Below are 26589 nucleotides of genomic sequence, written 5' to 3'. Positions count from 1 at the left end.
TCAACTGTGTTCCCATGGCAGCACCTCCACGTGGAGGGCTGGGCAGGGAACACCACAATGTCAACTTGGAACAAGCTTTTATTTTGAATGCTGATCAGTCCATGGCCAGGGGTAGGTGGTAACTAGAAATGGCTGGAAGGAGGGGAGGAGAGGGGACCAGCAGTCCGCAAGCAGGAGGAAAGGAAAAGGTTGGGGACAGGAGGAGGCAAGGCTGAGGAAGGACCCAGCCAGCTGGGTGTCTGCCCCAGCTACAGAAGGAACCACCCCCACCCGCCAGCCTACCCTACACCTGTGGCTTCAGTGCAGAAGTCAGTCCAGGTGAGTTCAGGCCCATGCCACCATCTCTGGCCTGCACAACCCCACTCCAGGCAGGTGTTCTTCCAGAGTGCTAAATGCTCTGTGCTAAGCCTGGCTACCTGCCCTCCCCACACTCCAGTTGGGACTTTCAAACATGGAGCTCAGGCCTTCACTACTATGCTCCTGTAGCAGCCATAGGGGTGACATGGCAGGGAAGAAAGGGCTCTAGTCTCAGCCTAGCTCAGGGGAACATCTCTCCACCCCTCCAACAGGAGGTGCTGGAAAACAGGATCCTGAGCAGACCCAGGCCCCGCTGTCTGACGACCAGTGCCTAAGGCCCAACAAGAAGCAGGGTGAGGGGAGGCTCCAGGCCCTGCAGATCAGGAAAAGCTGAGGGCAGCCAGGGCCAGCCCAGGCAAGTGCAGGATTGTCTCCAAGGGGAAACCCACCAGCTGTCTTTGCATCGGTGGCAAGGGTCAGGGTCAGAGTCTGGGGTGGGGAAGAGTCCTACAATCTCATTGCCACTCCCCTCCACACGTCTACAGGTTACAACCAGAGAACTTTTGGCATGACCTGTTTGGGGGTTTAAAGGGAAAAAGGAGGAGAGAGAGAAAAGGGGAAGCCACTACCTTCTGTTAAAATGCCCAAGTCCTAGACTGGGGGTTCCTGCTCCAGCAGCAGCAGACACCAAATCCCAGAAGCCCCCAACCCAGTCTGCTCCACGAAGGGGCCCCTGAGTGCCCAGAGCAGCAGCAAGATACGTAGGGAGGGCGGCTCCTTCTGCTCCCAACATCCCCTGACGGCCCTGAGGATTCTGAGAGACAGACACACAGGTGGGCAGCCATGGAGAAGAAAGGAGAGGCTGAAAGGACCCTGGGGGTGGCACTCCACCACACACACACACACACACACACACACACAGAGAGAGAGAACAGAGAGACAGAGACATATAATAAACAGAATAAAAACTAAGGGCCCAGATGTACAAAAAATGTGCGAGGAAGAAGGTAGGGAGGAGAGTGGGAGATGGTCAGTCCTCCAGAAGTCTGGCTGCCTTCCTCAGCTTATAAATTACAAACCCCCTGGAAAATGGGGGTGGGGGCAATGCAGAGACTCTGGCTGTGGCCCGAGCAGGAGGGCTGGGTGGCGGTCATAGCTGCTCTGCCCATCTGGTGGAGCGGTGGCCAGAGTGTGAGGACCCCCTGGGTGGTAGGGGTGGGCCAGGGGAAGGTTCAGCAGCCGCTGGCAGGAGTCACACAGGCCCCCTGGGACTTCACCTTGTGGCGCTGGCCCCCTCGTCGCCGGCCTCCACTGCTGGGTTTTGGCTGAAAGAAAGAAAGGAGCTTGAGAAGCACTGGCCTATCAAGAGCAGGGCCAGAGAGCAGAGGGGCTGGTGAGAGGGGGACGGAAGATGTGTAAGCAGGTAGTGTGGTCCTCACTCCAGCCTGACCAGGAATTTACTGGGTCACTCTGCATGCAGCATTTCCCCTCTGTTTCTAAAATGGAGCCAGTGACTGCCCTGCCTTCCTTAAAGGGCGGGTGGGACACACGTGATGAGAATGTGAGAGGCGGCCGTTCAGAGAAGCACAAAGCAGAGCAGGAGAGAGAGGAAGCGAATTAACCAGAGGAAAACCCAATGGGAGACAGACAGCAGAATGGACAGACAGACCCAGGATAGCCTCCTTTTCCAAAGGGGACAGATGGAGAAAAATGCTGGGGAGAGGGGTGCAAGGGGGCACCACGCCTTCATCACTCCAGTAGAGAATGCCTGCAGGAGAGAGCTGGCAGGAGAGGCCGAGTAAGAGCCGCACCGGCACATCCCAAGGCCACCCCCGCTTCAGGATGTGTGCATGTCAGGGAGGGGACAGAGGAGGATCCTCTAAGGCAGTGTCTCTCAAACCTGTTGGACTGCAGGGCACACATACATCACTTGGACACTCACACAAGCAATACTTGCAATACTTACTATGAAAGGGAAGCTTTGACATTTTTCTGTTCTATTTTATTTCATTAAAACCAAATGCTAGTTAGGGCCAATTAAGTTGGTTCCAGGTGGGCTATATTCCCTGGTTTGGAAAGCACTACCTTATAGCTTTACAAACAAATGCCTCACACTTAGGGGCACTTAAGTGACAGAGTTGTTGAGGAGACCCTCCAGCCAGGCTTGAGGCTTGCCTACATGTCACCCTTACCAAATCACAGTAAAAGCCACAGCCCCCACCACCATGCCAAAGCCTCGAGGGGCCCACACTCACCTGAGGCTGAAGATTGCTGGACCCAGCTGGTTGTCCAGCCCCTAGAGAGGAGGCTTCATCTCCAGGTGGGGGTGCTCCTACTGCTGGCCCGCCAGATGGGCCCCCCTCATCCCGTTTCATCAGGGGGCCCTTTTTCGTCGACTGCATTTTAATCTGCTGGGGCTTGGAGTTCATCGGGGAGTTGTTGGTGGTCTGGAGGAGCTGTGGGAGCCATGGAGGAGGACGAGGCTAGAGCTGTAGAGCAGGGCCATTGGCTTGGCTACCCTCACCCCCAACCCCTTCTCCAGGGACTCCCATTCCTTGCCCTTGCCACTTCAGGACAAGGTGGAGGGCAGGAAGGCCATGAAAGGCCATGAAGAGGCATTCTCATCCTCACTCAGCAGCCCAGGACTGCTATGGCCCTGGGGTGATGCCTCACTTCCTGCCTCTGCCCCGCCCAGAAAGGCTCCTTTTATCTGCTACAGGTGTTGTTCCTGCAGAGAAATGATCTGCTACTATTATCTGCTACAGGTGCTGTTCCTGCAGAGAAATGATCTGCTACTATTATCTGCTACAGGTGCTGTTCCTGCAGAGACATCTGTAAACTTCGCTCCCACCTCCTGCTCAGTCCAGCCCCCCAGGTCCAGAGCCTGCCCAGAGCCTGGCAAGTGAAGCTCTGGGCTCTCCTCATTGCTAAGCTGGTGGAGACTCCTCAGAGCATGAGCTGCAGCTCCAGTCCCAGGACCCTGCTGCTGGCCCCGTGACAAGAGTCTAGGGCAAGTGTTAAGTCCAGGCCTCCCAAAGAGACCAAGTGAATGTCTCATCAGCTGGAAACATTTGGAGTTTGGCTATTCAGAAATCTTAAAAGCTGCCAGCCAGAAGTAACTGCCTTGAAATCTTCCCTTGTGGCGCAACTTCTATCTCATACAAAGCAAGAAAGAAGCCCAGTGAGTCCCAGAGGACATTACAGTGTTTGCTGCAGCCTTAGCCAAACTCAGCCAGTCCCAGGGGCATGCAGGCCTTCAAGGACATCTGCAACCCCAGGTTGACCATCAATGGGGGCCTTTTCTGGAGCCAAGGCCAGCCGAAGACTGATTCCAAGATCTCAGACAGGCTGGGGCCAGTACCTCCTTTGTATGGAGCAGGGGTCAAACCCCTCTATCAAATGCCTCTCCCCAAGACCAAGAGCAAGGTCTGCAGAGGGCAAAAGGTAGGTCCTGGGACACACAAACAGCATAAGCCCCAAGAGAACTCAGGTCCATAACCCCTGCATCGTCCAGCACTCACTCCAACCAGACCTCTGCTCTGACAGGAGACCTGAGACATGGCCCCAGTGAGGCCAGAGGAACCCTTGCCAGCACCATGGAGGCTGAGCCTGGCAGGGCCCAGACATTCTGTCACCGTTTTCTATGGAGGAAGGCCACACCCCAACCCTACTTCTCCTCTCCATGGTCACCAGTGCCCAGGACAGGAGGCCACGGGATACCTCTAAAGGAGTAGAGAGATGGCACCGAGGCCACACCTCAGTGGGTCCAGCTCTCCCAGGGTAGTGACTAACCTCTGCCCTGTGCTCAAGGTCACAGAACAGGAGTGGCCCCTGGTGCTTCCTGGAGGCAAGGCAAGGTCTGCCCTGGCCATACCTTGGTGATGGTGCCAACAGCCTTGGTGCGGCCTTCCCGGAACACCAGCCGCTGGTCTATGTGCAGGTACTCAGGGGTCTTGATGAAGCGGAAGTGTACAGTGGCCTTGTCCCCAGTACGCAGACAGTCCTTGTCCATGCTCAGAATGGTGGCTGTCTGCCTGATGCTCCCACAGTGCACTGTCAAGGGAGCCAGAGGTCAGAACAGGCTGGAGCCACCTGGTGGCTTCCAGACAAGGGGAGGCAGTGAGTGAAAGCATGAAATATGCTTGAGCTGTGGAAGGGCGAGGGCTTATCTCTGGGGCCACAGACCCCTGTGAAGCCTGCTCTTGGCTCTGATCCTGCTCTACCGTCTACCTTTTTCTCCAGCTAATGCCCACCTGTCATCCCCCACCCCCGGGCCCTGTGCAGACAAGGGTCTTAGTTCCTGGGATTACAGCATACTCTGCACATGTGCCTCCTTGCTGGACTGTGGGTTTCTGTGGGGAAGGGTCCTTGTCCATCTACCTCATCTTTGTTCCCAGCATCTTAGCAACACCGCTGGGCACACAGCAGTGTTCAGCAGACACTAGCTGAAGGAATGCATGTGAGGTCCTTGAGGAAAGGTCTGGGTCTCAGAGCCCAGCCCTCACTGTTTGTGGGAGTGAATCAACTCTGTGGCTCATGGGTAGAACAGGAGGAACAGTATCACTAAATAGGAAGGAGACCCACCACGCAGCTGCAGCTGGAACTGGGGGGCTTGGGTTGCTGGAGCACCTTCTGACGGGAGCTAGCACCAGGGCCTCCTGGGCTGGCAGGGCCTCAGACACCTACCCATGGCCTGGTAGCGCGGGCTAATTGTGGTGGGGTGGTGGAGGACGAGAATCTCGGCCTCAAACTCCCAGGAGGCTTGGGGATTCAAACGTGGGGAAACCATCACCATGCCCTTCCGGATGGACGAGCGCTTGATCTGAAAGAAAGAGGGAACCCCAGCCCTCAGGGACAATGATGCCTTCTGGTTTCGCCCCTGGTCTCAGGGACCAAGAGTCTCTCTAGGGGTAGGGACCACCCCAACTCGGCCTGGTTTCCTCACCACTGGACCACAAGCCTTCTAGGGTGTACAGCAGGAGCAGCCTCAGTGCTCCATGGGAAGAGTCAACACTGTTACTCGGAGTCAGGAAGGCTTCATGCAGGCATTAGCACTTTAGCTGCTGGGCCATGAAGGATGGATGAGGAGGCAAAGGCAGGCAAGCATTCAGGGGGAAGGAACAGGTGAGCATGACCTGATCACTGTGGGGAAGGACTTTTCCTGGTTAACTTGGCTGGTGGGTAAGGTAGGTGACCCCAGAAATAGCACCCACCCCAAACCCCAGAAGACAGAAGGCTGAATGGAAAGAGGATTTGGCACAGATCCCAACAGCCCTACATAGAAGGATCCTTGCACAGCAGGGATACTCCTATCTGACCTTAAGATTGAGCTCAGGGCACCGTGCTCAGGCACCAGAGGGAGAAACAGAGCTTAGGAGGCAGGTAGTCCTCGCTCTAGCACTTCCAAGCTGTGTGTCTTGGGCAAGTCCCTGGGCTCTGAGCCTCAGTTTTCTCATCTATAAAAATGAAGCCAGTAATCTCAACCTTGCAGAGCAGCCATGAGGACGGGAGTGGGTGAGTGCGGCATCTGGCCCAGAGCCTAGCATAATGGAGTCTGAGGGGACTTTTCAGTATCATTGATACTCACCTTCTTCAGCGCAAAGGATGCTGTTTGGCCACCCCGCACCTCCTTGACAGGCATGCGCTTGCGATGGATGGATTTTACAGCAATGGACAGGAAGTTACCCAGGGGGTCTGGGCCCAGCAGCAGCGTGTCATTCAGCTTGATCAGACCTCTCAGTGTTGTCCCCGACACTACTGTCCCCACACCCTGCCAAGGAGAAGACCCTGGCCTCATAAGTCCATCCCCAGCACAGACCCCACCCCTTGATGCACTGTAGGATGTGTCCACCCAGCCACCTGCCCAGAGCCACTCACTGGGACAGAGTAGGTGTCATCGATCTGAAACTCAGCAGGCTCCTCCTCCCTGTAGCTGGTGCGGGGGGAGAGGAGGTTGAGGAACATCTTCAGCAGATCTAGGTTCTCGCCTGTAACATTGGAGATCTGGAATATCGGGCACATCCTAAGCAGAGGGAGAAGAGGAAGGAAGAAAGCAAAGAGGAGCTCAGGAGGCCAGCTCCTCCCCTGATACAGGACGGGGACAGCAAGAGGGCTCAAGGAACAGATGCCACTATTTGTGACCCTACCCCTCCCTCACCTGCCTCCGAGGGCTTGACCTCTCTGCCCTGACCTAGCAAACTCCTGGCTACCCTGCTCTGAGGCCTTCTTCTCTCACTCAGTTCTGTCTCTGACACCTGTCCTCTCCTCCCTGTCCTCCACCACTGCCCTAGTTTGGAACCTCATGACTGCTGCTTCCTCAAGCACACGCATGCTTGCTTAAAACCCTTAAGCACCTTTCCACTGCAGGGAAGACACCTGAATCCCTCTCCCAACAAAGAGCCCTTTGCGTGGGCTTGTAGGCATCTCTGCAGATTCACTTCTTGCAAATTCCTACATTCCAGCCACACTAGGGAACTTTCCCTTCTCCTAAAACCTTGGCACTTTTCTGCCCTTATGGATTTGCTCACTCTGACCTTCCTTCCTAAATTATTTCCCCTTTACTGAAATACCAGGCCCTCTCACCCTTCTGAGCTCATCTCAAATACCATTTCTTCCATAAATCCCTTCCTGGATGGACACTCTCAACTCCTCTGAGTTCCTGGAGAGCTTTTTTTCTGTTACACGTGATTGCATCTGGTTTTTCAGAGTCCTGCAAACAGTCTCTATCACTCCTATTTAGGGTGAATGAATTAAAATCCTTTAGATTAGGAATTAGACATTCCCCACAGCTCCTAGAATAGTGCACAGAATAGGCACTGGAAATATGAACAAGCTCAAATGGGGCTGCCTGAAACATGCCCCCTCTTCTGGCCAACTGATGGTACTGACGATCACATCAGGGCAGAGGCATTGGCAAAAAGCCAGGCTGCTCTGAGCGAAGAGGCAGAGTTCATAGAGTTCACCATTATCAAGAGAACATCTCTAACCAAGGAACTGAACACCATGAGGACAAGGACTGTGTTCAATTCAACTCTGAATCCTCAACATCTAGATGAAGAGACTGGCAGAACAAACATCCAATAAATATTTATGGAATGAAAGAATACATAATGAGTAAATGCCAAACCTGATCTATGATTAGTGAGCTTTTGAGGAACAACAGTATAAAAACCTGAGTTACAAAAATGGCTGTGTATCTGCCATCATCAGCCAGGCACAGCGCTAAGTGCTCTGCATACTTCATTTCCAACATTCATCGGAGCCCTACAGGGAAGGGAATGTTCTTCCCAATTCACAGATAAGGACACTAAAGTCTCAGCCAGGATGCTAACCTCAGGAACGCCAGCACCTCACAATCTGGGTTACATGATATAAATGCATGGGAGACCCTGTGCTAAGATCAGAAACTTCTATTTCCACCAATCTCTGAATAGGAAGAGGTGTTCTGATGTGCTGTTTTCATGAGACCTCATGCCCAAACCGACAGCCATTCCAGGCCCATCACTCACTATGGTCCTGCCTGCAGGGGTGCCTGCCTGAAGTGTGCGCTCCCCACCCATTACCTTTCGGAGCTGAAGTTGGAGGCTGTGACAATCACATCATCCTTGCTCTGCACCAGCACAGGGATCTTCCGGCAGCCTGGTGACTTCAGCAGGCGCTGTAACAGCTTCAGGGTTTCTTAAAGGGTGAAATGGAAGAGAATTAGGGGGACACAGCCTTCTCTTTGACCAGGCTTCCAAGGCAAGATGGGTCCACTCATTACTGACGCAAGCAGGAGACAGACAGATAGACGGACCAGTGTTAAATGCCACAATGCCTGGAGAAGCAAAAAGGAGGATCGAAACTTTGGGTGTGCTAGAATAAGGAAACCACAGAGAGGCCTTCTTTTCTAGGGTTCTGCAACTGAAACCTGGCAGATTTCTCTTGTGTCTAGATGACCTGCCTCCTGTAGGCATGTGACCTGAGGGTCCCCAAGAAAAACAATGCAGTTCACACTTCAGTTCTCAAAATGCACTACTTCCTGGAAAAAAATCTCATCCAACAAAAGGATCTCTTAGACATTTAGGAGTCTACAGAGACCCTTATTATGAGGCCTCCCAAAGGGATACATTTCTACAATCTTTAGCAGTGAGGGAGAAAGGCACAAAGCCCTGGTCCTGCAACCCTGTGTCAAAGCTCTGGTAGTAGCAGGTCATTAGACCCTCTGTCCAAACTTCCCCATATATATCCAGCTTAGCTGGTAGAGCCCAACTCCTTCTGCCTGGCATCACCTGAAAAGAGATGCGAGATTCAGGATCTCAGGAACTCCGCACTTGGAACCGGAAGGAACAAGGAAGAGGATAATTCTAGGCTGTGCTCAGACCAAGAACTAAATAGGGGAAGAAGTAGCAAAAGATTCTGGGCTGATGGAAATTCAGGCCAAGATCTAAGTACAAGACAAAGAAAAGACATTTTACCCGGGGCACCCCTGTGTACTGAAGATGGCAGCTGCTGTGGGAAAGTTGCTCTGAGCCTCAGTTGCCCGACCTGTAAGTGCCATTCCTTGGGGCATTTCTGCCATGGCAGCCCTCAGGCCTGCTGCTTCTGGGAGAACAAGCTTGACAAACATATTACAGTCTGGTTCTGGTCAAGCAAAATTCATTAGCTCCAGGTCCTCATGTCATGCACCTGCTGTCACCCAGCATGTGCCCTATTTCAAGTATATAGCCACTATCAATGGAGAGTTCAAAGACCTAAGCCTTGATGTTTTAAGGGGGAAATATTTGATGATTTTCTTCTATCCTCTGGATTTCACTTTTGTGTGTCCTACAGAATTTTTTTTTTTTTTTTTTTGAGATGGAGTCTTGCTCTGTTGCCAGGCTGGAGTGCAGTTGCATGATCTCAGCTCACTGCAACCTCCACCTCCTGGTTTCAAGCAATTCTCCTGCCTCAGCCTCCCAAGTAGCTGGGACTACAGGCACAGGCCACCATGCCCAGCTCAGAAATTGTTGCTTTTAGTGACAAAACTAAGGAATTTCATGATGTGAACTGTGAAGTTATTGTGGTCTCAGTGGACTCCCACTTTAGCCATCTTGCCTGGATATATACACCAAGAAAGAATGGTGGTTTGGGCCACATGAACATTGCACTCTTGTAAGATTTAACTAAGCAAGTTTCCTGAGCCTACAGTGTGCCGTTCGAAGGTCCTGGTCTTACATTAAGAGGTCTCCTCATAAATGACCCCAATGGAGTCATCAAGCACTTGAATGTCAATGATGTCTCAGTGGGCTGAAGCATGGAAGAAACCCTCTTCTGGGTGAAGGCATTCCAGTGTGTAGAAACCCATGGAGAAGTCTGCCCAGCAAACTGGACATGGGGTTCTCCTACAATCACGCCAAATCCAGCTGCTTCCAAAGAATGTAAATCAGTAGATCACCCATGTGTATCTGCACCTTCTCACCCCAGAGAAGAACCACAGTTGAAACCTGCTCTTATCATTTTAAAGATGATAATTTGTAGAAGGCAAGGAACCAATTATGCCTATATTCATAACTATTACTCTAAATGTTTTGTTTCTGTAATATTAGCTAAGGCCTTTTAAACATGGTTAGTTGCTAGTATAAGGAATCCCTTATTGGTAACATCTTGTTGGCTGGCTGGCTAGCTAGCTAGTTTCTACAGAACATAATTTGCTTCTGTAGAAGGCAATTCTTAGATCATGTCTTCAATGGCAACACTCTCCTGTCTTAGCCTTACTTGAATCTTGCCTACAACAAAGTAGAGCAACACACATTGAAAGCTTCTGATCAAGGGTCCTGAAATGTTCATCTTGAACGTCTTTGTATTAAACTGAATTTTCTTTTAAGCTAACAAAGATCACAGTTTTCAGTTGTTATCAGCAGTCTAATTTAACTCCTGCAATGAATGTTTATGTGACTGAAGCAAATGTGAATATTATTTTAGAAAGTGGCAGAGCGACTGATCATGCATGATCCCTCATCCCTGATATTTATAGTATATGTAGTCATTTTTCTTATTTTATTCATTAGCTAACTTTGTCTATATATATTTCTAGATATTGATTAATGTAATAGATTATAAAGGATATTTATTGGATCCAGGGATTACATTTTGAAATTATTATAATTATTTTCTTTGCTGAAGTGTTTGATGTCAAACATATGATAAAAATAAACGTATTGTAAAATTAAAGAGAACTAATAAAAAATTTTTAAAAAGGAAAGAAGTTTAGTAGGGACCTCTGCCTCCCAATCGGAGGAGCTGCTGCTAGCCGGAGGCCTCACTTACCTTGCAGGATGTTGGCAGGACACATGTCAATCTTGGTGACTACCACAAAGACAGGTACATTGAGTGCCAGTGCCAAGCCTAGGTGTTCTTTGGTCATCCCCACAATGCCAGCATTGCTGCCCACCTGCCCCAACACAGAAAGAAACTGTCAGGATGAGAGAGAAAGAGATTGCTGCTGGGTGGACACAGGGGCTCAAAGGCAGATGTGGATGCGAGCTGGGCTGGGCAAAAATCGCTTTAACCCCTGACTCAATGATGTGGGCTGTCAAAATAGGAGGAGAATAGCAAATAATAAAAAAGATAAACCCAGTCAAGGAAAACAACTGTCTTGAGCCATCAAAGTGAATCCAGGACAGGAGTGGTGGCTCATGCCTGTAATCCCAGAACTTTGGGAGGCCAAGGCAGGCAGATCACTTGAGGCCAGGAGTTTGAGATCATGCGGGGCCACCTGGTAAGACCCCGTCTCTACAAAAAAACACAAAAATTAGCTGGGGGTGGTAGCATGCAACGTAGTCGCAGCTACTTGGGAAGCTGAGGTGGGAGGATCACTTGAGCCTGGGAGGCTGAGACTGCAGTGAGCCGTGATCGAGATGCTGTACTCCAGCCTGAGAGACAGAGACTCTGTCTCAAAGAACAACAGCAACAATAACAACGAAAAGTGGATTCAGCTTAACATCCCTTGCCCTGAGTTTCCCCATCTGTAAAATGGGGAGATAACAATATCCACTTCAGAGGGTCACTTGATTTTTAAATGTCATAACACACATGAAGCGTCCAGCACACAACCATCATGAACTAGGTGTTTAAGCAACCGCCCCCGTTATTACTGTTACTATCCTTCCAGTAACAATAAATGTTTCCAAGTATCACCGTAAAGACTGGTTACATAAATCAGGGCCCATGTATAAAATGTGCTGTACAAAAGAAAGAATAAATTCTTATCTACTGATATGGATGAATCTCTAAGATATGTTTTTAAGAGGGAGGGAAAAAGCAAGATATATATAGAATGCTATCATAAAAAGAGGTGAGTGGTTAGCTGGGCATGGTGGCTCACACCGGTAATTCTGGCACTTTGGGAGGCCAAGGCGGGTGGATCACCTGAGGTCAGGAGTTCAAGACCAGCTTTGCCAACATGGTTACACCCCCTCTCTCCTAAAAAAAAAAAAAAAAAAAAAAAAAAAAAAGCTGTAGAAAATAAAAGGTGGGAAGGATAAGTGGTAATTAATTAATGCCTTAAAAAAAAAAAGCAGCTGAAAGACGTGGGAAACATCTGAAGTAACATAAATGCAGAATAGATATTGGAGGATATTAGGTAACTATTATTCATTTTCTTGATTGTAAACACAGTAAGATACCAGCCTAACTTTTACGCTGAGTGTTTGAGGGTGAAAGGTCACAATGTTTATATTGTGACTTTGTCTGGGGTGAAGACATTTCCACTATTTTCAAGTGATTCAGCCAAAAAAAAAAAAAAAAAAGCCCCAAACTAAACTTATATACTTGGCTGGGCACGGTGGCTCATACCTGTAATCCCAGCACCTTGGGGGGGGGGGGGCGCCAAGGTAGGAGGATTACTTCAAGCCAAGAGTTTTGAGACCAGCCTGGGCAACATAGCAAGATCTCATCTCTAAAAAAATAAAAAAACAGTATTAGCCAGGCATGGCTGTGCATACCTGTAGTCCTAGGTACTAGGGAGGCTGAGATGGGAGGATCCCTTGAGCTGAGGAGTTTGAGGTTACAGTGAACTATAATCGCACCACTGTACTCTAGCCTGGGTCACAAAGCGAGGCTTTGTCTCTTTAAAAAAATTAAATAGGTTTTCATAATCGCCTTCTTTGAGAAAAAACAAAATTTAATAGGGCTGGATGCAGCGGCTCACGCCTGTAATCCCAGCACTCTGGGAGGCCGAGGTGAGCAGATTGCTAGAGGTCAGGAGTTCAAGACCAGCCTGGCCAACATGGTGAAACCCTGTCTCTATTAAAAATAGTAAAAATTAGCTGGGTGTGGTGGCACACCTGTAATCCAGCTACTCGGGAGGCTGAGGCAGGAGAATCCCTTGAACCCGAGAGGTGGAAGCTGAAGTGAGCCAAGATCACACAATTGCACTCCGGCCTAGGCAAGAGAGCAAGACTCCACCTCAAAAAAAAAAAAATTAATAAAAATTATATATACACATATGTACCCATCATATATACATATAACTATTGCAAATTTTGGGGGTTTTTTTGAGACGAAGTCTCACTCTGTCACCCAGGCTGGAGTGCAGTGGCGTGATCTCAGCTCACGGCAACTTCTGCCTCCCAGGTTCAAGCAATTCTTTGCCTCAGCCTCCTGAGCAGCTGGGATTACAGGTGCCCGCCACCACACTCAGCTAATTTTTTTGTATTTTTAGTAGAGCTGGGGTTTCACCATTTTGGCCATGCTGGTCTTGAACTCCTGACCTAGTGATCCACCCACCTCAGTCTCCCAAAGTGCTGGGATTACAGGCGTGAGCCACTGTGTCTGGCGACAAAATGTTCAAGATTGCTGAATCTAAGTGGCGAGTTTATAGTATTCATTATACTATTCTTTTATCTTTTCTGAATGTTTAAAATTGGAGGGAGAAAATATACACACATGTGTTGGTCTGAGTACAAAATATCTCTGGCAGGTACACAAGAAACTAGAAATACTGGTTGCCTCTGGGAAGAAACTGGACAGAGGCAGAAGGGAGACTTTTCACTATTTTGTACCATGTTAAACCAGAAGAAAATTAAAAAGAAAAACTGCTGTGATGTATTTACACAGTGCTCTATCCACTCCAGTGTGTCCTGGAGATGCCCCTTGGGTCACCACAGCTCCCAGGTGAGTCACCCCGGCTGGCACTTCCCTCTCTCTCCACCAGGACACCTCCACAGTCTTTCCCCTAAGGCTTTCCGTGCCCTTCAGCCACCTTTCCTATCCAATGCAGACTCACTTTTGCTCTTCCCAACCTGGAGAAGAGAGTGCACTACAGCTCTGTTTTCTGTATATCTTAAATATTTTTTTCCTAGAAACTGAATACCATGGAACTATAATGAGATATTTCATTGTTTTCTACAGAAATGTTAATATTTGGATCACAACCAGTAAGTCAGATAATACATACGTAATATTTTGTCTAGGGTGAAGACATTTTCATTAATTAGTCTTACTCACTGTAGCTGAGCTGGAAAAATGCTTATTCCCAACCAGTTTCTATACCCTTCTTCATATCAACCCAACAACTCCCCCAAATATGCCCTCTGGATCATCTACTGAGATCTCTTCCTGGTGAGCAGCTTTCCTCAGCCCAGTCAAGAAGCTGGTCATGGCCATTTGCAACATTCAAGGAGATGGGAAAGGCATGCTGAGGTCCCAAGAGCCTCAGGCAGAGAGGCTGTAAGTGTTGACATGGTATGCTCTGCCTCCCTTTACTGCTCCAGTTTGGGGAGAATTTGCTTGAGAACCTGTGTTTGTGGAGCAACTTGATCAAGTCTGCTATGAACAGATGCTCATGTTTACTACATTTATTAATACAGGCAGCTGAAGGAATCGAGAAATGGGGAAAGTTTTGGGAAGGGCTTGCCAAGGGAACACTCAAGGCACGTGTGTCTCTGACTCTCTCCCTTCCCGCCCTCCCTCTTCCTTCCTCCTGCTGTGAAAGCTGTGGAGATGTGCACAAGGTTACAGGCCTTGCGGCTTCCCTCAGCACTCCCATGTCTGTCCAGGGAGGAAGATCAATGGGTCACAAAGGCAGGCTTAGCAATGGGATCCAACACAGAGCCCTCTGCTCCTTTTTTTTCTCAGTTAATCTTATTAGATGAGATGCTTAAAAATTTTTTTGTTTGTTTTTAATGTTCCTAGCAGGAATAGCTGCTTAAAAATTTAACCACACTTGATCCTAAGCTTTCTGGGAGCCTCTGGACAGCCTTGTTCACTGCTGTATCATCAGACCTCACATGGTACCCAGCACACAGGAGCCTCTCAACAAGGGCTGTGCACTGGCCGATCTTCCTCCCACGCTCTAGGAGAGGCCACCTCTCAGGGCCTCTTGACTGTGGCCTGTGCCTCCTTGTGGCTCTCTTCTCCATTTCTTCCCCAGGCCCACCCCCATCTAAAGGTACTACCTACCTAGTGTCACCTCCTCAAAGTAGCCCAATCCTCTGCAAAAAAACATTTCTGAAGGTAACAAGCCCCAGGAGAAACCCTTCTCCATGCCTCTGCAAAAAATAAGACAGGTCTTCAAGGGTACCTGCTTTTTACCAAAAAGATCCCTTCCCTAGTCTCATGTAAGGGAGAGATCAAGGTTCACACCTTGAGAAAGACCATTACTCAGAGCACTGGGCACCCCCGCAAAACTTGCCAGTCTCACCCAGTATCAAAGCCCCAAACCAACAGGCCTCAGTCTCAGAACAGTTTCAGGCTTGCACATAACCAGCCCCATGCAGTCCTGCTGAAGCCTCCCCTCCAAGGGGCACCTCCCACTCACCATGAGCATGCAGAAGTCAGGCAGATGGCCTGTCATGCCGAAGACAGTGGTTTTCAGGTACTTCTCATGACCAGCCAAGTCGATGAAGGTAATGACCTTAGTGGACTTCTCACAAATCTTAGTCCACTCCAGGCTGCCACCGTGGCTGTCAGGCTTGTTCACTACATTGCCTTCGCTGTCAAAGCCCAGAATGTCGTTGCCCACACTGCTGGTGCGACCAGATTCAATTTCATGTTTGTGGCGGAAGAGTTTCTGGCGGGCGAAGCCTCGGCCATTGTCCAGCTCCCCATGTGTCAGGACACCCAGGAGGGTGCTTTTGCCAGCATCCACATTGCCCACCACTGCTACCCTGTGTGTACATGAACCCATACATCTGTGTGAGAGTTAGTGCATGAGTGAAGTGGAGCACCCACTCACAACCCCAGTAACTGGATCTGCAAGTCCGGGCTTGCCCCTGAGCCCCTCCAGTTCATGGCTCCTCCTTGAGCAGAAGGAGCACAGTGGGAAGGTTCCTGGAGCTGCTGCTGTGAGCATGAGAAGGGCCCGGACTCCCAAAGTGGCTATCTCCCTTAACTCCCGCTAGCTGCCAGGTGCTGCCAGGAAGAGCCACAAGGCTACCAGAGGCACAAAACCCTCTTCTCCATGACCCTGGTTTCCAGGCTCACAGGCTGAAGGGAAAACAAACACACCCACAGAGAATGGCCACAGAATGCATGGCTGGCCTCTCTTCATGTTCTTCCCAAAGGGAATTCTCTAGGGACAGGGAAGTACAGAATTAGAGAAAGGAGCCACCACCTCCCCGGACACCCAGACACTCTTTCCACACCTCAGGAGGGGAAAGGATGGAGCCGACATGCTGAGTGCCACAGGCTCAGTCACCATCCTCCGTGAAGAATGGACCCCACAGCGTCCTGAGGCCTCCTCACCTGACCTCCAGGAAGTCGTTGTCTCCGACTCGTTTCCGAACCAGGTAATCACGCACACGGCCCCCGGCTTCTTGCCGTTCCCGCAGGAGGATGACATCGGCCTCTATCTGTTCCGCCATGCTCTTCACTGTGGCGTAGGAGGCCTCCATGTCAGCTTCACTCAGCCCATACTCTGTCCCATCTGGTGACAAGAGCCCAGACATCAGCAGGAGAGGGAGTCCTGACCAACCAGCCTGCCAGGAACCCCACCTAACAAAGGCTACTACCTCCCAACCCCAGCACTGCAGAGGAACAGGGGTGCTCTCCACCCGAGAGAAAACTTGGGAACACATCAAGTTAAAACTTGACAGTGCCACAGACCTCCTCATCAAGCAGAACATTTGCTAATTCATTCAACAACAGTCACTGAGGCTCTCCCAGGTTTTATGCCAACCCTCATGCTGGGTACAAGGACTACAGGTGCCCCTAGCGAGCTCACAGCCCAGCAGGGGAGGCAGATAGAAAATTAATTAATTGCAATACAGCTTGAGTGCTGCACTCTAGGACTCTGCGAAGAGATCGGAAAGCACTGCCTAGGGAAGCTGAGGGCAGTTCTGCAGAGGGCTGATGCCAAGCTAGGTCAACAAGTGCTGGGCCTGCAGAAGAACAGGGAAGGACCTCCTAGCCAGAGGAACAAAGCGTAGCGTAGCAGATCATGGCATGTTCAGGGACCAGGAAGCAGCTCAGCATGTTGGGGAGCAGAATGGGTGACATGGAGTGGCAGGAGACCACATGAGAGGTGGAAGTGGCACAACAGACGGACAGCAGCGACACACTTTCCACACCAGGCAGTGAGATGCCCAGGGGCTGAGGCAGGGGAGTAACATGACCAGATGGCTGTGGGTTAGAAGGATCTCCTGGGTAGCGGTGCTGAGTGTGCACCAGCAAGGGAAAGGCCAGTTAGGAAGTCATTCTAAGTAATGCAGGCAAGAGATAAAGACAACAGAAAGATGGAGGAAAATGGGGAAGGAATTCAGAAACATTTTAGAAATAAGATTTTTAACCAAGGCAGCTCAGCTGACATGTTTGAGCTCAGGACAAGGAAGGGAACCAGACAGAGGGCAGGACCAACCGACCAGTTATTGAGCTCCTACTATATGACAACCTGTCAGCTGCTTTCCATGAGGTGTCGGATTTAGTTTCCACAATCACTCCCTCAGCCTTTCCCAGCTATCCTGTCTCCCACAGTGCCCCTGCTCCTTCCCCTGGCTGGCTAACCTCTTCAGTAACTGTGACTCTCTTCCGTCGAAAGGCCTTGCAGCACGAAGTACTCTCCTTGTCTCTTTTTCTCTTCCTCCCACTCCAAACAAACTCCTAAACTAAGGAAAACCACCCCCCTTCCCTTTCCCTTGTTTATCTGCAAAGCTACCATCCCGTTTTTCCTTTCACCATCAAACATCTCAAGAGTCATCAACACACGTTGACAGTACTACCCCACCACCTACTCACTCAAAATCTGCCCACTAAGGAAGAAACCACAGTTGTTACATGCCACCAGTGGCCTTTTTTTTTTTGAGATGGAGTCTCGCTCTATCACCCAGGCTGGAATGCAGCTGCACAATCTCAGCTCACTGCAACCTCCGCCTCCCAAGTTCAAGTGATTCTCCTGCCTCAGCCTCCCGAGTAGCTGGGATTACAGGTGCCTGCCACCATGCCTGGCTAAATTTTGAATTTTTAATACAGATGGGGTTTCACCATATTGGCCAAACTAGTCTCGAATTCTGGACTTCAAGTGATCTGCCCACCTCAGCCTCCCAAAATGCCGGGATTACAGGCGTGAGCCTCCACGCCCGGCCCACCAGTGGCCTTCTAACCTCTCTCTCCAATGCCCTCTTCTTGACTCCTCCAGCTTTTGATACTGCTGGCCACTCTGCCTTTCCTTTTTGAAGCACTTCCCTCCCACCCTGCTTGCCCATCACCTGACCTTTCCTGACGTGCCTCCCCACCCCTGTCCCCCGCTCCCGTCTCCTGAATGCTAGTCTTTTCCAGTCGTGTGTCAGTGACCCTCTTCTGTTTCTGCCAAACTTTCCCCTTGGCCATCTTGTTCTATGGCTTCAGCTGTCATTCTGAAAACTATAAAAACACTTATTCCTAACACCATCCTATGCTCAGAACTCCAGACTGAAGTTCCCGTTGTTTGGATGATAACTCCTAGAAGTCTGATATCCAAATTCAATACCCCCCCACCAACCCTCTTTTAAACAACAGCACAAACACTAACAATATTAATAAAGCATTTTGGTTCTTACTGTAATCTTATGAGGTAGGCGTTACTGTTCCCTTTTCATTTAACAGTGGGGTAAAAAGAACCCAAAGAAGTCTCAGAGCTGGGAGGGGCCATGAGTTCAGGTCTTCGGATTCCAAATCTAGAGCCTTTTCCTCCAGCGCAAGGGTTCCTCTTACTGCCTGACCAGTTCCTTCTTTATTTCTGACAATGACAATACCATCTCTCTAGCCACCAGTCTCACCAGTCCAGTCCTGCTGATTCTAGAATTTTACCTTGCCTTCTTCCCCGACGTCTGCCCTTTTCGCCATTCCACAACCACCAGCCTGGTTCAGGCGCTTATTCTACCTGAATCACCCCACAATAGACTCTTCACTTTGGTCTTTACAAATTCAGTCTCTATTCCCTCCAACCATCCCCTCAGGTTCCTAAATAAAGCACAGCTCTGATGCTGTCACTTCTAAGTCAAAGCCTCTGAAAGGCTCCCCAGGCCCAGCTGCTTAACAGCCTCCCCATTTGTGCCATACTCCCTCCTCACTCGTACTCCCTCCTCACTCACCCCTTGTAAGCTCTGTCCTGGTACAAGTGGCCCCATCACACACACAGCACTCCCCCTTCCTTGTGCTGGGGTTCTCTGCAGGATCCTAGCTCTACACCTTTGCTCGTGGATTTCCTATCCCGAAAACCCAACAGTGCACCTCCTCCTAGCAAAATCCTACTCATTCTGCCCACAAACGTTTGTGTCTCCCTTACATTTGCCATGTACTGCCTTGTGCAACAGTGTTTTGGATACAGGTCCTCTCCTCCCCCTACAATACAAAAGCATCTCGAAAACAGGGCCCACATCGCAACAATTTCCTGATGCCCCACAACCAGTGCCTTTCCTATATCAAGTCCTCAAACGTTTGTAAAGTGTAAAACAAATGAACAAAGAGGAGTTTCTAAATGCATGGCCAAGCAAGCTGTGAAGGCCTTTCAGGTTAGAGAGGTGCTTGCTGGAAGTGGTCCTGAGAAGGCTGGCTAACCCTGCCATGCTTCCCAGGCTCCCAATTCTATTCACCCTCCCCTGCTTCTGTTCTTTCAGGTCCTGCTCCACACCAAGGGCATCATCAACATCACCTTGTCCATCAGGGCTCTCGTCACATTACCCATCTCCAGCATGCAACACATTCCTCACTCTGTAGAAGTGGAGACAAAGGTGGAGGAGAAAAGCTGCAGAGGTCCAATTACTAAAGGCCACATACTCAGCCATGCCAGGCCCTAATCAGATTTCCATCCTGCTGGCTCATTTACCTTTCCTATATGGATTCTCCTGATCTACAGGCTGCAAAGCCTTCCTAGACTTTTAGAATAAAAGTCTAACCTCTTTGACATGGCATTCATTCAGAATCCGACCCCTGCTTTCCTCTGTCCAGCCTCTCCTCCTACCACTCAGGACCTCACACTCTCCACTCATCCTACTGGATTACTTCTGGTCCACCATATACTCCTTTCTCCAATGCCTCCACGCCTCATGTGTATGGTTTCCTCTGCCCATTCACTATTTTCTCCATTTACCTGAAAACTCCTACTCATCCTTTAGAATCAATTAAAGAGGCAGCTCCTCTTCACAGCCCTTCCTGACTCTTCCACAGAGACTTAGTACTCCTTGGCCAGGCACAGTGGCTCACATCTGTAAATCCTAGCACTTTGGGAGGCTGAGGTGGCGGATCACCTGAGGTCAGGAGTTTGAGACTAGCCTGGCCAACATGGTGAAACCCTGTCTCTACTAAAAATACAAAATTTAGCTGGGAGTGGTGGCAGGCACCTATAGTCCCAGCTACTCAGGAGGCTGAGGCAGGAGAATCACTTGAACCTGGGAGGCGGAGGTTGCAGTGAGCCGAGATTGCGCCACTGCACTCCAGCCTGGACAAGAGAGAAACTCCATTACAAAAAAAAATAAAAATAAATAGTAATTTAAAAACACTTAATACTCCTCCTATGTCCCCCAAACTATAAATTTATTTTTTGTTTTTCTTTTGAGACAGCGTCTCACTCCGTCACCATCTCAGCTCACTGCAACCTCCACCTCCCGAGTTCAAATGATTCTCGTGCCTTAGCCTCCTGAGTAGCTGGGATCACAGGAGTGTACCACCATGCCCAGCTAATTTTTTGCATTTTTAGTAGAGATGGGGTTTTACTATGTTGGCCAGGCTGGTCTCAAACTCCTGGCCTCAAGTGATTCACCCATCTTGGCCTCACAAAGTGCTAGGATTATAGGTATGAGCCTTCTTTTTGAAAAAAATCTCATGATAAATCAACCATAACCTGGGACCCTTAAATAAATTACTACTGCAACTACTAATACTAACTAACATTTGTCTTACTAGTCACCATGATTTCCTTGAATTCTCATTTAATCTTCACTACCACACCATGGGACAAATCCTATTATTATCCCCATTTTAAGACAAGGAAAAGAGTCAGCAGGCAAATCCAGGCCTGCCAGGCTCCAGATTCTATCACCTAGGCCAGACTGCCCCTTTTAAAACATCGGTTATAATTTTTAAATGTCTCATTTATCTATACAAAATTTCTCTGAGGTAGGATGGGGAAGGTGTCATTCCCATTTTACAAAGGAAGGACGTGGTAAACAGAGACGAAGCAGCAAGGAAATCAGTGATGAAACTGACTTCTGGGGCCCTGCATCTGGGTTAGTCTTCTGTTTAATGTTCAACTTGTTTAACTCGTTATAATCTCTTTCTATCTGTAAAGAATTCCAGCAGGAGGGAGTCACTATGAATCTAACAGCATCCAGCTGGTGGATTCAAGGATAATGTTGGGTGTATAGATGTGTTAATGAATACCTGACATCTTACGCTTTGCCATGGGTGGGTTAATTAATTGTGAGTTGTCAAGGCATGGTAAAATTCAGAGTCCACATAAAAGGATGAGAGGAAAGGGGAGTCTTAAGAATCTGGGTCTTCAAAGAACAGACTCAACGTTTGTCAAAATTGACCTATATGTGGTTCCTGAAATTCTACAATCACTAAGTAATCTTTGAGGGGTTCATCTTATTACAGCAGACCAGATGTGCACCTGACATCAAAGCTTTCAAAACACTACCAATGATCTCCTAGTCAACAAATGGAATGCTTTCTCTGAACCTGGTACTCATTGACGCGTCTGTAGCACTTGATAATGCTAATCCACTCTCTCCCTTTCTTGATAGGCAAGTTCTTAGTTTGCCTATCTCTCTGGCCATGCCTTCCTTTAGGTGGTAAGACCCACAACTAGGGAGGTAGCAGCAAGGATGGGAAGGAAAGAACAGATATGAAAGACATTTCAAAGGAAGGCACAGCTGCATCTGGAGAGCTAATCCTTCTTCCTTATGTTACTCTTACAACGTTTCCAAATACTGTTTTCCACGGAGGTTATTTGTGTATATGCCGTCTTTCCTCCTTGGGGCAGGGACCAGATTTTAAGTTTCCAAAAGTTTTGCAACAGTGGCGAGCCTTAGAAGATACTTAATACATATGTGTCAAATAGTTTAAGAATGATTTTGAGATTTCTTCAATCTTCAACTCAAACTACAAAAGAATTATTACCTGGCTTTACAAAGTCTACATTCAGCAAAGAAAAGTGTTTCTTTAATGATGCATCCAGGCCCACCTGGGCTTCCTGCAAAGATGACAGAGACAAGTGCTGGTATGGGCTGAATTCATAAATGTTAACAATCCCAGCTGTCATTTCAGCAAAGATAATACCATAATGAAGATGAAGGTAAGTAGGTCTCGTGTTGAAGTTGTCAACTAGGAGCAACCAGGGGAAAAAACCGTAACATACTCTGGAATTGTTGTGGGGGCTGCCTTCCTCTAAAATAGTAGGTTCCATCACAAGGAATAGGCAGCTTGGAGAACAATGACCAGTCCCTTTCAGGGTGGTTACAAGACTACATGTCTGACAGGATCCAGAGCGGAGAGAAGAGGACCTCTGTTATCACAGCTATCCGGACTAAATGGTCAGTATGGTCTGGGGCAAGGAGCCTGACTGAAGAGAGCAATTCTGGGCATCTGAAGAGAGGAATTCTTCTTTGCTGACACCAAGAAGAATCATGGAGGTCCTCTGCTGAGCAGAAAATAACTAGCAATGGGCTCTGTAAACAGGGCTTGGAAGAGAAGACCTCTGGCTGCCCAGAAATAAGCTTAATTCTAGAACTAACTATGATTACCTTAGACAAGAAGTTCCTTTGCTTTGTGCTTCATTTCCTCTTATGCAAATGGAAAGTACTGGAGATAAAAAGGAAGCATCTGTAAAACTGCTTGGAAAGTGAATCTTTCAAGTCAAGCATATTAGGACGACTAAGGTGAGAATCAACATTCACTTTGTACTTTTACATCCTCCAAACAGTTCTGCAGACACTAAAGAATCACTGTAACTGAGACACATAAGCAGAAAAGTTCAAAAAGAGGGGAAAATGTGCTCTAATAATTTTTTTTTTGAGATGGAGTTTCGCTCTTGTTGCCCAGGCTAGAGTGCAATGGCCTGATCTCGGCTCACTGCAACATCTGCCTCCCGGGTTCAAGTGATTCTCCTGCCTCAGCCTCCCAAATGGCTGGGATTATAGGCAGCTACCACCACGCCCGGCTAATTTTTTGTATTTTTAGTAGAGACGGGGTTTCACCATGTTGACCAGGCTGGTCTCAAACTCCTGACCTCAGGTGATCTGTCTGGGCCTCCCAAAGTGCTGGGATTACAGGTGTGAGCCACCACACCTGACCTTGAGCCACCACGCCCGGCCCAATAATTTTTTTAAATAAAGTGAAAGGAAAACTATGCTCACCTGATCCCTGCCCAATGACATATATGGTCTCTCCGCATCCCTCGTCCATCCTCTCCCACATCTGCCGAAGTAGGCTGTCATACTGCTCTGATGTAGGGCTCACTAGAACCAGCTAGAAAAAAAACCAACAGCCTTAGGACCACACTTGCTAGAAGAGCACCACAGACAAAGCTGATCAATATAGCCTAACTAAAGATCCTGACTGAACCCCCACAGCACCCTAATCTAAAAAAGCTGCATAGCCCCTTCATGCTCTCTCTGCTTCTCCTGAAGTAGTCTTTGAGCCTCAGGCCTCATATAATCCATAAGATATCCTAAAATGTGTATGTCTGAGCCATAACCCATGGTAAAGAAGGCACAAGCAGCCTGCCTCCCAAGAGGGGCAGGACCCAAGTGACTGAGAATCTGGCACTGTGGATAGAAAGAACAATGCTTTCCACTACATGCCAAAGTCTTCTACCTGCAGTTGGCATCTGGAAGCCCACAGGACAGAGATCTCATATATCTCCATGCCCTCTACCCACAGGCCAGTGGCTCCCAGGATAACAAAAGAATTCTGTTCTATCTTGCCTTAGCTATATTGATTATTTGGGAATGAAAACTGCCTGCAAGACTCATCTTCATCAACAAAATACCATCACCATTACCACTACGATGAGTATTAGCACCATCATTTTGCAAATGTCTGACAATAACAACACTTATTTGGGGAAGCCATTTGGCAATAGGTATGTCAGACCCCATTCTCTAACCACTCCTGTCTGACCTTGGACAAAGAACTTAACCCCTGTGAGTCTCAGTTTTTCAATCTACAAAACAGAGCTAATACTACCTGCATCCTAAGGCCACTGTAAAGAGCAAATGTAATAACATGTAAAAGCATCAAGTCCACAACTCGGTAAATGTGAAGCTACAAGGTTTTCTTTGCCCAATCATTCCCAGAAAAACCTTGGTGCATGCAGCTATTCACTAAGCGTTTCTGCCTTTGGAAGCTCTCAGAGCCTTACGTCTCCACATTATTATTGTAAGGATATAAACCTTTAGCTTCTAATCTTTTCCTCTGGAATCAGTCTATTCAACCCAACCTTTCTCTCCCTCCACACCATCACTTTTTCTTTTTGATATCATCAATATTTATATACAGTTTTTTTAATTGTGAGGAGGACTTCCCCAGCTATGTGATGAAATAACGTGTCGAGAAATATTTTGGTTTGTTTTGGGTTTTTTTGAGAGGGAGTCTCGCTCGGTCACCCAGGCTGGAGTGCAGCGGCACAATCTCAGCTCACTGCAACTTCCGCCTCCAGGGATCAAGTAATTCTCCAGCCTCAGCCTCCCAAGCAGCTGGGACTACAGGCATGTGCCACCATGCCTGGCTAATTTTTATATTTTTAGTAGAGATGGAGGTTTCACGATGTCGACCAGGCTAGTCTCAAACTCCTGACCTCAGGTGATCCACCCGCCTCAGCCTCCTAAAGTGCTGGGATTACAGGCGTGAGCCACCGCACCTGGCCACATCTAGGAATATGAAATGAGCTGGTCAAGAAATGAAGGAACTACCCTCTTTGCAATTCTGCCCTGCAATTTCAAACTACGTTTCTTCAGCACCTTGACCATGTGTTGACATCCAGTTTGTCTGCTTTTGAGTTAGGTGCATAACCTTGTAACCTCCCAAGTTGACTCATCGGAGTTTGTAATTGTAAGCTGGATGTTTCCTGGGTCTTTTACATGGTCCCGGCCATCCCTCTCTCTAAGCTCAGCCATCCTCATTATGGCATTACAGGCACAAGACAGGACCAACTCTGACAGGCTAGCTGGCTTCCATGTGCTCACGTGAGACTAGAAGGGCAAAGAGCAGTTGAAAATAACTTGCTTAGGTTGCAGGGAAACTTCTTTCCAGTTTAGGACCAAGTTTCATGCAATTTTGCCAGCATAAACTATAAAAAGTCACAAACACTTTCAAAGCTGGATAAAATGTCTATCATAACTACACTACAAAGGTCAGCGGTGGTACTGGTATTCTTCTGTCTTTCATCCACTATTCAACCAGCACAGGAAATTAGGAACTATCTTGTTCACTTCAAACATTTACTGAGTCTCTAGAATGCATCAGGCGCTATTAGGTGTCTTCATAAACATTTCTAATTTTTACAACCCATCTATATTTTCTTAAGATGAGGTGGTTGAAGAACTGAAAGGTTAAGAAACTTTCCCAACGTCAAGCAACCTTTCGATGGCAGGGCAGGAAAGGGAACCCAAGCCCTGCCTGACTCCCAAGTTGGCATTCTTTCCCTAAGGAACGTTAAGCACCTTGAAAACACCAGTCACAATGCCAAGCTGTTGGCGAGCCCTTAATTCTTGCCTACCTTCTCGACAGCTCAGAAGACATAGTTTAAAACGTCCTTCACTTCTCCACTCATACAAGATGAGCTTCCACTCCCAGGATAGCGAGACTATGGAGTCTGTCCACCTATCCATTTTGTTTTGGGTGGCCTCAAAAAGTAGACATTGCTCGGACATACTCCTCCCCATAAAACAGAAACAGAGTGACTACTTTCTGTTTCCTTTCCCGAGTCCAGGAAGAGACGCGACTGCCACCCTGCCCTGCCCTCCGACTACCTGTCTTCTCGAGCATCTCGGCCCCCTGCCCAGGCCACCTCGCCCCTCAGCTGTCCCGCGCGGTCCAGATAGAGGACACTTTTGGTCTCCAATCCCCTTAAGTGGGGACCCGATGCAGGGGAGGGGCACTGAGCGGGGACAGGGACCGCGCGGAGCACTGCCAGCGTCGGGCGCCCCCGTTCCACGTGGCAGAGCCGAGGGGTTGTGATCTCGGCGGGAGCCGGGAGGGCGGGAGGCTGGGCTGACGACGCGGGGGAGCCAAGGTGGGTGCGGGGACCTTGGGGACGGCCCCTCCCGCCGCGAGCCCCCGCACGTCCCGGAGACCAGCAGGTGGCCAGGCTCGGCCCCTTCCCCCTATCCCGCGCTCCCCGCGGACAGGGCGGCCACTGGCCCCGCCGTCGCCCCGGAGACTGCTCGGCCCGCCGCCCGCTCCCCTCAGCGCCCGCCGCCGCCGCCCGGGCCTACCTTGCTGGTGAGGTCCAGCTCCGGCTCGCCGTTGAGCGCCTCGCCGTCCTCGCTGCAGTCCGAGTCGAAGCCGCCGTGGAGTCGGGCGGCGGCCGCCGCAGCCCTGGCCGCCCGGGGGGAGCTGGGCTCCGGGGCGAACATAGAGGCCGGGACCGGCGAGTCCATCGCGGAGCGACTGCGCTCCGCCGCCATCTTTAATAACTTAGGCTAATTCGTAGCCGGCTTCCCTCCTCCCCGGCTTATTTGACTAATCTATGCACCGGCCCCGCCCCGCCCCTCATCGGAATAATTTATGCAAAACTTCTCCGGCCGCCTACTGGGTGACACGTATCTCTAGCTAAGAAACAGTCGATCAGGCCTCTCAACCACCAATCCCTGCAGTGCTTTCAAGTACCTAATGAATAATTAATGAGGCCCAAAC

At 49.2% G+C, this 26589-nt stretch overlaps 1 protein-coding gene and 1 pseudogene across 4 annotated transcripts; one reads left to right on the top strand and one right to left on the bottom strand.

Annotated features, from left to right (window-relative positions):
• Window positions 1-60: 60 nt before the first annotated feature.
• On the bottom strand, window positions 61-26589 carry GTPBP1 (GTP binding protein 1). Of its 3 annotated transcripts, none has more exons than XM_032266670.1 (12): window positions 26169-26589; window positions 23088-23199; window positions 16003-16183; window positions 15077-15425; window positions 10585-10708; window positions 7860-7974; window positions 6175-6319; window positions 5885-6067; window positions 4984-5119; window positions 4172-4350; window positions 2553-2753; window positions 61-1622 (listed from the first exon to the last, which is right to left on the bottom strand). In XM_032266670.1, exons 1-12 carry the CDS (start codon window positions 26358-26360, stop codon window positions 1530-1532), a joined length of 2010 nt encoding a protein of 669 aa, XP_032122561.1. In that variant the 5' UTR covers window positions 26361-26589; the 3' UTR covers window positions 61-1529. The 3 variants fall into 3 exon arrangements, with proteins under 3 accessions (XP_032122561.1, XP_032122564.1, XP_032122563.1); XM_032266673.1 differs by lacking the exon at window positions 26169-26589 and adding an exon at window positions 19385-19443 and having other exon boundaries at window positions 23088-23117; XM_032266672.1 differs by lacking the exon at window positions 23088-23199 and having other exon boundaries at window positions 26169-26376.
• On the top strand, window positions 8129-10396 carry LOC116542033 (annotated as a pseudogene). Its single transcript, XR_004265048.1, has 2 exons — window positions 8129-9105; window positions 9276-10396. The product of XR_004265048.1 is annotated as a thioredoxin-dependent peroxide reductase, mitochondrial-like (transcript).

The sequence above is a fragment of the Sapajus apella genome, unplaced genomic scaffold (genome assembly GCF_009761245.1).
Source record: "Sapajus apella isolate SASKATOON/1434 unplaced genomic scaffold, GSC_monkey_1.0 scaffold160, whole genome shotgun sequence".
Classification (NCBI taxonomy): Eukaryota; Metazoa; Chordata; class Mammalia; order Primates; family Cebidae; genus Sapajus; species Sapajus apella.
This window is presented reverse-complemented; position numbering and strand designations above follow the sequence as displayed.

What these genes read in the sequence shown, in the direction of transcription:
- GTPBP1 (XM_032266670.1), bottom strand. Translation starts at nt 26,360, where the DNA reads ATGGCGGCGGAGCGCAGTCGCTCCGCGATGGACTCGCCGGTCCCGGCC. An exon ending in AGCTGGACCTCACCAGCAAG is followed by an intron (nt 23,200 to 26,168) that starts GTAGGCCCGGGC and finishes TTTTTTTTCTAG; the next exon opens with CTGGTTCTAGTGAGCCCTAC. An exon ending in CTGACTTCTGCATGCTCATG is followed by an intron (nt 10,709 to 15,076) that starts GTGAGTGGGAGG and finishes GTGTTGGGGCAG; the next exon opens with GTGGGCAGCAATGCTGGCAT.